Raw genomic sequence first — 13081 nt, 5'->3', positions numbered from 1 at the left:
ATGTGTTACACCCCCAATGAACTGAACAAAGAGACAATTCCATGTTTTCTCATACACAAAACAACAATTAATTCCAAGCATTTACAAATCTGTAGATAAGATATGTATTTTAGACATCTTCAGTGACAATAAAAACCAGTTGTCTTCAGCCTGCCAACTCTACACAGGGGAGGGGGTAATAGCTCCTTCTCCCATGTCTATTTAACTTTGATTAAACTAAATTTCTGGATGTTAGGGTTGCTTTTTCCGGATAAACATAGACACTCAAGTCACTCAAAGCAGGGCATGTAGGGCTGGGGATGTGGCTCAGTGGTAGAGTGCTCACTTAGCATGCATAAAGCATTGGGTTCAATCCTCAGCATCACATTTAAAATATTAAAAAAAAAAAGATATTTTAAAAAAAAATTTAAAAACAGGGCATGTAGCTTTCCTTGAACTTAATTAAACACACAGTACATATTTACTTGGAAAGGAGCTCTCCCCTTTAAAAACAAGCAAGTCCGATATCCAGGTCCCTGTCATTCACGGACTCTTCTGACAAACCTTTATTTTTTGCCTACCCTGTATAGGACACTGTGCCAGGGACTTTTTGAGTACAAATAGGCCTTATTTTGTTCACTCTGAGACTCAGATTCTTTTTGCATTTTAGCATGAAGGATGTTTTCTTTGTCAGTGATGCAAAACGAATAATGCATCTCATAATTAATGGGCATCCTACACTAGGTAAAATATGGCATAAGACAGACGCTGCTCTCAAGCAGCTTACAGATGTTGCTGTTACTGGGTTGGCAGCCAATTTTCCTCTTCTTAGGGAGGAAACTCGTTTAGTTTGGAAAGCCTAAACTCCTTTTTGCAAGACACAAACTGCCCTGCTGAATGAAACTACAAATAGCAGCACAGTCCAGATACCTTGAGAGAGGTGTGAGGCAGAGTGAGAACAGATCAGCAGAGGTGCAAGGACCTCAGAAAATATTTCTTCCAGGAAATATTCCAAATGCTAACTGTGAGAGCTGCTTTTCTTTTTCTTTCCTATTTGGCTAATATTAGTGTTGCCAAGTACAGTTTTTTTCTTTATGAGAAAACATATAAACCAAAAAAAAAAGAGAGAGAGATACTCCCAGAAGGCAAGGAAAATTTCTGGGAATAAAGGAATATTTTTGTACTGCAAGAAACTATGGGGCTAAAGAATTGCCACCTGAATTCTTAAGCTCAAAAAACTCAAAAAGCCAAAAAAAAAAGAGGAAGTTCCAAACTATCTGTAGTGAAAGTACTAAATATCATCATGCAAATTTCTGCCAGAAATGCTTAAGGGTTTTTACAGGTACTGAAGAAAAAGCTCAGAAAAGTGGCCAGAAGCGAGGATCTTAACCTCACAGCATTTATAAATCATATCCTCACTTCCCTGAGATAAACTAACCTGAAGGAAAGATGGATATGGGCACTAAGATTATTTGTGTGGCAGCTCGCAAACTCTACATTGGCCTATTTAAGAGGCAAGAGGAGTACCCTGATGTCATACAGCAAGTAAAGCAGAGAGAACAAAAAACAGAAGAGTGCATCCTAATTTAAGCATAGCAGGCAGGCTGGCCGCCATGTTGAATTTAGAGACTTTGCACCACCTAACTTTTGGCTTCCCACATCTGGTGCTTGATCCAGGCTGATCCAGCTGCATTCCAAAGCATCAGCACACAAGCTTTTCTGCTGATGTTTTTCCCTGTTGGGGGAAAAAAATGTGCTCTGAACTGAGGGGGTACAATGCAGGGGTGGAGAGAAAAATGGCCAGGCAGACCCACCAGAGGGTTAAAAATGCATTGCCCAGGGGAAGGTAATGGGCTGGGTATGGTCAGCTCCACAGAGGTTGCCGGAGTCCAAGGATATGCAGGCAAATGTGTAAGGGTGAGTGCTGACCCAGAAGGAATGCAGCCCTTGCTTCCAGAGCTCACAGAGCCTTCTAGCAACCTATGTCTTCCCACCAGGAATGGCAGGACCACTTAATGCAAAGTTTGATCCCTGGAGTAGGGAGTCAAACATTCTTTTGCTTCTCTGTTGTGTGTCAGCTTGCATTGTCGAATGTCTTTGTTTCCTAACTGAATCCCATCAGCGTGGCTGACTGCCTCACTTATTTGAAATGAACTGAGCTAGGAAACAAGTTTCTCAACAAGGCTGTGTTCTCCAGAGTGCTAAGAAGGGCAGAGCTAAGCTCGGCTCCTACAGAGAGACAGTGGGGTGCTAGGGGTCCTATTTATTGTTTTATAAGAAAATTTTTTTAAAAAAGTCTTTCCTGCATCCAGGGTAAAAAAAAAATCCAGTATACACCATACTTGCGCTGTGCAGTACCTCAATGGCAAAGTTGAAACACTGTTCATCATTTCATAAGTGAGGAAGCCAGCACCATAGTGAACAAAAAGACTCCAGGTGGCAAAGTCAGATTCCTTATTTATCAAAGACGATGACTTGATAAGATGATCTCTAAGGTTCCAGAGGAACTCTATGAACCCAAGAAGAAAGTAAGCTCAGGGCTGAAGGAACACAATCCCAAATAGCTAATTACTCAGCTTCACCAAAATCGGATTGGTTATTAACAAAAAATACACCCTCCTTTCAGTAAGCAGTATGCCGGTGGCTTGTTGATTTAGTAGGTGCCTGCTGCAGGGTATAGCAGGTGAGTTACCCTTGTGCCCTCTAGACCTCTGCCCTACATTATGAAGTCAACCTTGCCCAACCAAATTCAAGGACTGCCTCTTCAGACCACGTTTAAGAATTCATCTAGTTCAACTAATAGCCACAAAGCCCCCAGAATTTTGAGGGACAACTGAAAGAATAGGGAGGAGACCCAATAATGATTTGAGGATATTGAGTTTCAGATCAAGATTCTGACCACAAAGACATGGATCTGCTTTTCTCAGCTCCTTAATGTTAACTTTGGCCTTGAGTTTCTGCAGCCCCAGGAACTTTAGAGCCTATGAGCTATAAATTAACTACCTCACTCTACAGCAAATCACTGACTAGTGTTTAGCCAGGAATTTTTTAAAAAGCTAAAATTTACATTTTAATTTATTCAAGGTGGATACTTTTGGATTACGGTGTCTAACATGGTGCTTTGTATTCAATAAATGTTGAATGAAGGGACACACGCATATAAATGATAGACACACTAAATTTTGAGTTTCTTAATGGGAAGACATCACCTGCCAGTCTGCCACACACTCAAATCCAAGGCCTTCTATCACTCTTCTCTGGGGTGCAGAAACTGATCAAATCATATGAACATAAACTAACCACTAATACATTACCTTTCAGAGTTTAACATGATTCCCTGGGCTTATAAAAGGCCAGGGGGCCAACGGCTAAATGTGAGTGTTATAATTTACCATATCTGAAGATAATCAAATTTTGTTGATTCTCTTCAGATATTATAAAGCACATACCTTTAACTATCCCTCCTAAGAATACTTTGGGATCTCAGTCATATTCAAGCCCATTCTTCCTGTCCTGACCATGCAACTAAACACTACCTGTCAGGATTTCTAAGAGATTTTATTTGTGCCCTTGTTTCCTCAAAGTCCTTCAGGAAGGAACCAAATGTATCCTGTGGATGAAAATATTGTTGCTGCCAAGGTAGTGTAGAGCTGTATAGCAAGAGACTCACCAGCCTCAGCCCAGTTTGGGGTATCCCCTAATGAAGCAAGAGTATTACCATAAAGAAGTAAATACTACTACCATGGATTAGGTGGAAGGACATCAGACTTCACATGAAAAATTTCAGGTGCCCTCTATAATTTTATTTGAGTTCTTTTAAAATGGGAAAAAAGAAGATAGGGTATGACTCAAACACTGATAGCAAAAAGGACAGGAGACCAAATTTTTCCAAGAGGTGCCATCATTCTCCTCCAAGAACAGAGAAGCCAGGCAGAGGTTTGCTGTTGAAATAAAAACCACAATAAACATCCATTCTCCTGATGCTTTCTGTAGCAAACAGTTTGAATTTTCCAACTTCCATCTTCTGCAAAACTGCAAATACTCTGAAAATGTACCTGTTGTGATGCACAATTTCCTTTGACTTGTGTATGCACCCACATGGGTGTGAATTTCATTCAGACATGGCACTTCACTAGTACAAGACCTTTTTTGTATATGATAAAGTTTAATAAGTGGTAAGTTTGATTAATGAACACGAAGTGATTCTTGATGAACATGAAGACTCACATTACCTACCTTTATGCTTTTCCTGATAAGAATTCTGTAAGAAATCCAAATTCAGGAACACAATGCAGAGAAACACATTGTTCAGCATCAGGCTGAACCTGTCCTTCAGCAAACCCGGCCTGGCCCAAGCACGTCTCTGCATCCATTAAAGATAGAGCTAGAGAGACAAAGGGAGCTGGCCCTCCAAAAGGAAGCAATTCACATTTGCTTTTCCTAGAGAAAAGACTCCCAGATTGTTGAGAACTCAGGTCTCCTACCCTCAGACTGTGAGAAACCATCCCCGGAGTCCCCTGGGATCTGCTCCTTAGGCCACATCCTTCCAGCTCAGGGAGCCCTGGGTGCTGATTCAGAATGATTTGGAAAAGGGGAGAGAAATCGCACCACTGTGGGGATGTCAATGTACTTTACCTGGAAGAACATGACTGGGATTCTCCTCTGAACCCCCCTACCTCCCCCAGCATTGAAATTTCCCCCTCCTGGGAAGGTACCCTGCAGTCAGCCATTTAAACCCTATGTAGAGTAGTGCTGACATCTAGGGGTGAATATAAAAAAAAGAGTCATCCAGACCGAGCCCAGCAGGCTGCCCACTGGAGCAGGTGAGAGGGGGCTGTGCCTCCTTGTAGCTTGCCAAGGTTGGTGTGTTCCCAGACTCCTCTCCACCTATCCCCACATCTGCCACCCTGTGCTACTAGAGAAGGTCTCCCCAGACCTATACCATGACACCTCCCTGTGCAGAAAAGCAGAAACAGTTTGACTTTAAGAGAAACTGCTCCGTTCCTGCCCTAGCCTGTCTTCTATCTACCTGAGAAAGTAGCCATCTGGAGAAGATGGAGGTAGAGAATGTCAAACTCCAACAAAAACCCTCACAGGCTCTCTGATCAGGAGACACAGGCCAGGAAAAGGCAGGGGATTCCAACCCGCCACCCCAGACTGCCAGGAACACTTTCTTACCAAACTCGCTTGCACAGAGATGTTCAATGATGGCCTCAGATTTCAACTCATTGTCACATGGAGGACACACAGTTGTACCTAAGAAGGGAAAGGGGAAGAAACAGAAAGCTATAAGTTATGAAAAGAAAACAACCCCTGGGGAAGAAATGGGCCTGGGACCAGGCTGAAAATGGTTCAAGGTCTTCTGGAATTTGTAAAGGATGATCTGAGAATAGAAAAGAAAGGCTCTTGAGCCCAGAATCTAGAGCCACAAACAATCCAATAGTTTCTTGAAACATTTTGGCCTAGAGGAGCTGAATATGACACATTATTTAAGGTGTCTGAGGTAGATGGAGGCAGGTCCTGTGAATCATGACTTAGGGGCTATTGCGAGTCCCTGGGAAAAGCTTGCTTATAAACGAAAATAGATCTAGTCCATTGTTTCCTGTCCTTTGCCCTCTCCCTTTTAGGCCCCTCTGATTTCTGCCCCCCACCACCACCATTTGCACACTCCCAACAAGACAACCTATCAATTTGAGACCAGCTCTCTAGAAGCCAAGAGAAAAAGGAGTCAAACTTACTAACTTCAACCCTAGGGCCCTGAAAACCCCTCTCCAAAAAGGTCACTTCAGTAAAAGTTAAAGTCTGAGCAGGAAGCAGAGCAGCTGGGTGGGGGTGGGGAGACACTAGTGAGGGCCGCCAAATGGGAAAATGGAGCTGGCTGGGGAGGGACCCCTTGAAGACTCTTTCATGAGCCACTGCAAAGTGCTTTGAAGAAGTGTGTGTGTGTGTGTGTGTGTGTGTGTGCACGCACGCACGCACGTGCATGCATACCACTAGGAAGGAGCTAGGCCCCAGGAGAAGAAAATTCTGAGACCAGGGCCAGAGGCTTTCTCCAAGTCAAAATGCTGTCAAAGCTGGGATCCCCCTCTGTGGAAGGGCAGAGAAAGCACTCCAATGGAATCCTCCAAAGGATGAAGTGACTTATCATTCCTGCCATGGCCATCATTATCTATCAAACAATGTGAAGTTTATGGAGGATCTAGGAGCACTAGCATATTCTGAGGACAGTCCACTCCTTTCCCTCTCATTGCACAGGAGGTCCAAGCTGTGCTACAGAGCACAAGAAGGTCACCTTGAGACTGAAGCCAAGGGAGATGGAAGACCAAGTAGGGTTTCGTGTGCTGAGCATCTCTACCCTTTGTCTTCCTTCCCCATTCCCTTCTCCAGTGGTTTCTGTAGCAGCATCTCTTTCCCCTAAGAGACTCCCCATGTCTCTTGACAGCAAAAGCACCCCAAGGTGGAGGAGGAAGCCTCCACCATCAGGGCTCCAAGAACTCTCCAGTCTTCTAAGCAGGGTGCCTGAAGGGGCCAGCAGAGGCTACACCCCTTACTCTGTATTAACAAGATGCCTCTTCCACCTGTGCTGTACTGCACCCAGGACCAAACACCTTTCAGGTTTTCAGGGCAGCAAGAACCATACTCCAAGCAAAGGATGGCATGACGACCATTAGGCCTGATGTTGGAAACATATTTTGCACCCAGAACTTGAAATCAGGTTTTAGAGGTAATGCTTTTGGACCAAAAAAAAAAAAAAAGAAGAATTTTCCATCATGGTTCTTGTTCCTTGGGGAGAAAAAAAAAGAGAAAGGAAGTCCTGCAATATGGAAAGGACCGTGTCACCCATACCAGGACTATGAACCTGCTTTGGGATTTTTCTCATTTGAATGTTCTTGCATTTGCTTTGTTTTAATTTTTTAAGTAGAACTTATCACATTGCAAGATTCTACAAACATAAAGTTAACCAAACAAGTAGCAGGTCCATCTCTGCCAGCTCCACACATTCACTGCAGCCCCTCTCGGTCCCTCTGGTCCCCTTGACAGTCATAGGCTCTGCACCCCACAAGGGTATTTTCCTCAGTCCCATCAATTACATTTGGACTTCATGAATTCCATGGAAAAAACTCCATGGGGCAGGGTGAACTCTGTGTGTTTTCAACATGGCTTTCCCTCATCTTGACTTTTCTTACAGCCAGACTCTGGAGCAGCTTTATCCAGAGAAAGAAGGAGGAATGTGTAATGCAATATTAATCTGCGCCTCCTCGTGTGTCCTTGGGGCCCTGCAGGCTGCCTTGGCAGGAGAAATCCTCCCAGGCTTTCTTTCGCCTGAGAGGTAGAAGTAAATCACTGTTTAAAAGTGTGTTTAAAGTCATGTTTAAAGCAAATAAACAGAAAAAGAAAAGGTTTTATATTTTATTAATTTTTAAGGGAGAGAAGAGGAGGAAGCCCAACACTGGGAATCAAAATTAAGTGAAATCTTTAAAGACAACACACACATACACACACCACCACCACCACCACCACCAGATCTTCCCTGGCCAGCTCATTATGAGACAGAAAAGGAACACTAAGGAAGATTCTTGGGGAAGTGAGGGCACCATCACCTCTACAGTCCGACTAAAACATCCAGGCTGATTTAATGCACAACATGCCTAAACAACAACTAAACTAAATGTGATCACTCATACAATTTGAATCAGTAAAAACTGGCAGGAAAGGGGAACAAGTTATTGGCCTCGGAGTTAACAGGTCTAATGTAAATGTAAGATTTAGAAATCACTTTCCTGGAAAAGGAACAACTGCCTTTCCTATAACAGAAGTTGCTGTGACTTAGGCATCTGCCTTTGGGAGGAAAAAAAAATCTTTTGAGTCATTTCTTAATATCAGGCTTATCCTTAATAACAAAGTGCTGGCCAAAACTGTATATGTCCAAGTATGTGAGCAGAAACCAGACTAATGTATGCAAATACAAGACCCAGCTTTTAAAATCCAGTTTTAATTTGAAAGAATAAAGGGCAAATGGAGTGTATCACAGTGCTTATTCTCATTCAAAAGGTTCAGTTTTTGTCCTGGAGCCACTAGCTATAAAGTTTTGAGGACTATTAGTTTGGTCTGTCTCAGCCTGACTCCTACACACACACACACACACACACACACACACACACACAACTTGCTCCTAGCTCTACCCTCAGCTGAGAGTCAATGGCCAGAAAGTCTCAGGGGAAGTCATGTGGGGCTCCCTCATACCCAGGGGCTGCAGTCTTGAAAGGAATGTGTGCCCTCTCAGGAGGACACTTCCCACCAAAATCACTGAGAAGAGAACAAGTCCACAGTCCCACTCTTGACTGACTGCCTCACAGCTTTTCTGTGTTGGTTCAGTAAAGAACTGGTCTTAGGAAAGTGACTACCTGAGCCCAGAGCAAGAAGGAGAAGACAAGCAGAACAGCAGCCACAGGGTAAAAGGCATTCAGAAGTCAGCAATGGCCAGGCATCCCTCTGCCACAGCCTTTTTGGAAGGTTGGGTTGGAGGATTCTTTTTCTCTCATTAGCAGGCCCTACCTCATCTAGCCCCCCCACCTCCACCTCATCCTTAAGCATCATCTACTTTGCAAAACGCTATTCCTCCAGGGGTCTCCACTTTATGTCCACCTTCAGTCTCAGAAAGAGGCAATCATTTGTGGCCATGGGGAATGGATTCAGTCCAAGCAAAACTGACCACAACCTCTCAAGCATTGCAGGACTGGGATAAACCCCCAGCTGGCTGAGGAAAAGAAGAAGGAAAACCCTGCCGGCTACAGGGGATGGTTCTACACCAACAGAGCTAAAGGGCTTTGCTCTGGGTAACTGCTCAGCTCTTGCTCTCAAAGAGCTATACCCCACTGCACAAGATTAACCCTGAGAACAGAGGTGCCAGAAGTCAACATTTCAGGCAGGTTGACTCCTATTCTTCTTCCCACCCCCAGCGCCGGGGCCAGTGGTGTGGACTAGAGCCCATGCCACCCAATGTTGGTCACTTTGGACCCATCTTCCTCCCTAGAATAAACAAGAGTATTCAAACTTTGGGGCAGCCCTCTTCCCACATCTCTTCCAAAGTGAGGTGACCACTCACCCCTCTTTTTATCATCAACAACAGAGGTAAATAATACTGAATACTTCAAGATAAGCTAAATTCTCCCCACTCCTCAAGGAGCCCTCAAGATGCTGGCCCCTGTGCTAAGCATACCTGGGGCATAGCTCCCCCATCCTAGATTATCTGAGCCTTAACTCTGCTTTAGAAGAATTCAGGGTTGGATTCACTCTTATAAAAGGCCCAAGGCTGGGTTTTGTTTGTTTGTTTGTTTGTTGTGGGGTTTTTGGTTGGTGTCCCCCCACACACACCAAAGGGGAAAAAAAAAACTTTTTTTGTTCCCATTAGAAAACTGTCCTTTAAACGGGAGGGGTCTCTGAGAGGAACCTCAGGTCCCTGGAGCTGTTAAGAATTTACAAAGCCCAATTTGCAGCACCCACTCCCCGTGGAGGAGATGAACAATGAGCTAATTACATTTTTATCTTTCTAATTACCTGAGGATTTGTGTAAATGAGAGAAGCAGGGGGTATGCAAGGATGATGGAGAAGAGATTTTCTACTTCCTAAACCTCCCAGATTCGGAGCTGTTACCTGAAATGTGGTGAAGAAACAGAAATCTCCAGTTTCCAAACTTTTTTTTTTCTTAGCCAGTTCTACAACAGCCCTAGGATTACTTGACTGAATCACCAGCTAAGGAAAGAAGTTTTTGTTTGAATCCTCTTGGAACCTATGAAAATAAAGCTGCACCTAGCATTCTCCCAACCTTTCTGGGCTTTCTACATTTGAGTTTGGGGGTTTCCTACCCAATTTCCTGATTAGGATGTTAAAAACTTTGGATGGGGGCTTGGTACCCTCCCAAAAGAAAGTAGACCTCTCCTTTTTACTGGAAGGGTAATGCTTTGTTTCAGGTATGGAAAAAGAGACTGAATCCCAAGAAGAGCTGCTTCAGGGACTGGACCAAGCCTCTGCGGAGTCTGAGGCCCAGAGCCACCGCTCCTAAGCAAGCCACACCGGGCACCTGGGTCTCGAGAGACCAGAGCGACACTTCGGGCAGAATAGGCGCTTTTAAGAGTCAGTAGGCATACCTTCAGAGCAACGTCTAGCAGCACATCTCAACTACAGGGAGGAATGGTGGGACGGGGTGAGCTAACAAGGGCTCTAACGTCGCCCCCGCTTAAGTCCTGGAGGATCCCGCGGATAGCGCCCGCTCAGGACACCGGGCTCAAGGGAAGGAACGCCCTTACCTTGAGGCTTGGAGGCTTCGGTGGCATTGGGCGGGGTCATAGCGATACAGACGTCTCCTTCGGGGAACTTGTCACACTTGAGCATCTCTGGCCAGTAGAAGCCGAAGAACTGCATGACCGGCTCGCACGAATCGCGCACGGCCTCGCAGAGCCAGCGGCACGGGTAAATGGGCCGGTCGAGGCAGACGGGCGCGAAGAGAGAACAGAGGAAGACCTGGGTGCCGATGTGGCAGTTCTTGTTAAGCAGGGGCACCCAGCTGCTAGCCTGCTGTTTCACCTCGGCCATGGTCTCGTGCTCCAGCAGGTTAGGCAGCACCATCTTCTTGTAGCCCACGTTGTGGCACAGCCGCAGGTCCACTGGGATGTCCACGCACTGAGGCGGCTTGGTGTAGAAGCGCCCGCTCTGGTACGAGCCGATGTCCGACTGGAAGCTCACATAGTCGTACTCGCTGGCCGTGCCCGCGGCCAGAAGCCCCGCGGCCAGCGCCAGCAACACGCCGGAGGCTGCCCAGCGGCGGCCCCCTGCGCCGTGCCCGCTGCCCATGCTGGCTCAGAGCACTAGCTGCCGCGACGTCGGGGCTGCCTGCGCTACCTTCACGCGCGCGTCCCGCCGCAAACTTTCCGGATCTCCAGGGACAAAAGGAGCCGTCCCCAGCCCTGCCCAGCACCGAAGCCGCGCGCTCCTGCCTGGTCTCCAGCCGAGGCGGCCCTCTGCCTGCCGTAGGCGCTGTGGCGGGAGTTCTCACCGGGAGCGAAGCGCAGCGCGGCGGACCAAGTGCGGTCCCGGCTCCCAGGAGGCGCAGCGGACTGCAGGCGGGCGCGCGAGCGACACCTCCTCCCTAAGCCGCAGGACTCGAGTGCGCCGTGCTCCAGTGGCCAAGCCCTCAGAGTCTTCCCGCGCAGCCAATCAGCTCCCGGCTGCCGCGAGCCGCACTCATTACCCTGTCAGTCACCAGCACAATTAACCAATCGCTTCACGGGCGAAAGGATTTGGTTTATTAGAACTAGACATAGGTCAACACCCCTTAAAAAGCAAAACCAAAAAATTAAATAAATAAATAAAAGAAGAAGGAAAGACGAAAGAAAAGAAAAAAAGGAAAAGTAAAGAAAGTAGGGTGGGGGTATACACAGAAGTGCGTAGTGGATAAAGAGAATGTTTAGTTCTGTAGTTAACTTGGGCCAGTTTGGGGAAAAGCAAAGAACCTTAATGGGTCTTACAAATTCATGAGATTACAATTTTTTTTTAATGCCTTTTCCTAATTTTCTAACAACTCACCAGACTAGCGGCTCTGCTCCAAGGTTTTGTTCTCTGTAGCAACAACATAAAGACCGGTCTTTTCTGGGCTGAGAATTGGGAAGGCTGAAGTTGAGGGGTGGGGGCTGCTTTTAAATCCCCAGTGTGTTCAGTTGGGCCCCCGTGAAGATGAGAAGGTGGCATTTGGTGTTTGCTGCATTTAAAATGCAGTATCTTCCCTGGTGGGACAACAGGATGGTGGTCCTCAACAGCACCCCCAGCAATGGGTAAAAGTTGCTCAGTATGGTGGGAAATATTGCTCACAAAATTGTTAGCTTCGAGAGGACAATTTTTTTAAGTTTTAAAATGAAGTTTAAAAACCCTATTCAAGCCCCAACCCAGCTGACAGCATGTCTATGTGTGCAGGCATATACACAGTGACATGTTTGTGGTGTCGAAAGTCAAAACATTAAAAACACATGTGCACCTATCATTGTGGCTTGTGTAAATAACAAGTCATGGCTTCGGCACACATGCTACATTCAGACCCAGTCAAGGAAGCTTAGGTCAAAACCAAAGGTCCCCCACGAAGGCAGTAGCCGAGAGAACAGTCTGAACAGAAACACGCTGTGCTAGTCCCCAAGAACAGAGTCTTGGGCTGGGGCTGTAGCTCAGTGGCAGAGGGTTTGCCTCCCACATGTGAGGCACTGGGTTGGATCCTCAGCACCACATAAAAATAAACAAATAAAATAAAGACATGCTGTCCACCTACAACTACAAAAAAAAAAAAAAAAAAAAAAAAATTCCCAGAGTCTTGCTGCCTTCCTCCACCTCCAAGTTCCTGGATATTCTTTGTATGTTTCAAACATTCCCCTGATAATAGTCAAGCTCCATAACTGAGAGGGTGAGCGTAAATGATCCCAGGGGCAGAAGACAACGGTAAACATTTTGTGAAGTTCACTGGTCTCCTTGTCAGTGTCCTTAAGTGTGGGAAGAGGGAAGCTGATGATGCTAAAAATCATAATGAGCAAAGGGATGCTACCCCATGTGGCAAGTGAGCTTCAGATTTTAGCTCTCAAGACAGAGCACCATATGAGGGGCTGCCTTGCTGGGCCAGCTTGTTTGTAAAGCTCTCAGGGAAACTTGCTTTGGACTCTGCAGACCTAATGGACAGATTCCAAGTAAAACAACTAGAGTTTGTGAAGAAGCAGGGCTATTTTCTTAAAGGAAACATGCCCATACAGAGGTTGTATTTACATGATGTACTCAGGAAGCATCTGTGGATGGTCAACTTTGCTGTTCTCTCTAGGACAATAAAAGCTGACCCAAAGCCAGAGGGGCAGAATAGGGGGAAAGACAGGGAGAATACAGAGCAACACTTTGGATGCCCAAGGGTTAATCCCAAGACAATTAGTAATGCTCAGCCTGAGGAGCTATGGAAGACATTCCTCACAGAGAATAGACCGCAGGAGACCAGGCAACTGTGTCTCAATTCAAGGGGCATTTAGAGAAAAATGCTGTTTGGTAGGGGGTCCTTTTCTCTCCTCAGGACAGGCTCTCA

The 13081-nt window shown here is 45.8% G+C and overlaps 1 protein-coding gene across 1 annotated transcript in view; it reads right to left on the bottom strand.

Annotated features, from left to right (window-relative positions):
• Sfrp1 (secreted frizzled related protein 1) overlaps positions 1–10842 on the bottom strand; it is a 40534-nt gene extending 29692 nt beyond the window's left edge. Inside the window, exons 1-2 of the mRNA XM_027939365.2 lie at positions 10287–10842; positions 5158–5235 (exon numbers count right to left, since the gene is read on the bottom strand). Of these exons, the coding sequence (XP_027795166.1) occupies positions 5158–5235; positions 10287–10830 (622 nt within the window). The 5' untranslated portion in view covers positions 10831–10842. The remainder of the gene's footprint in view (positions 1–5157; positions 5236–10286) is intronic.
• Positions 10843–13081: the final 2239 nt, after the last annotated feature.

This window comes from Marmota flaviventris, chromosome 3, assembly GCF_047511675.1.
Source record: "Marmota flaviventris isolate mMarFla1 chromosome 3, mMarFla1.hap1, whole genome shotgun sequence".
Lineage (NCBI taxonomy): Eukaryota > Metazoa > Chordata > Mammalia > Rodentia > Sciuridae > Marmota > Marmota flaviventris.
This window is presented reverse-complemented; position numbering and strand designations above follow the sequence as displayed.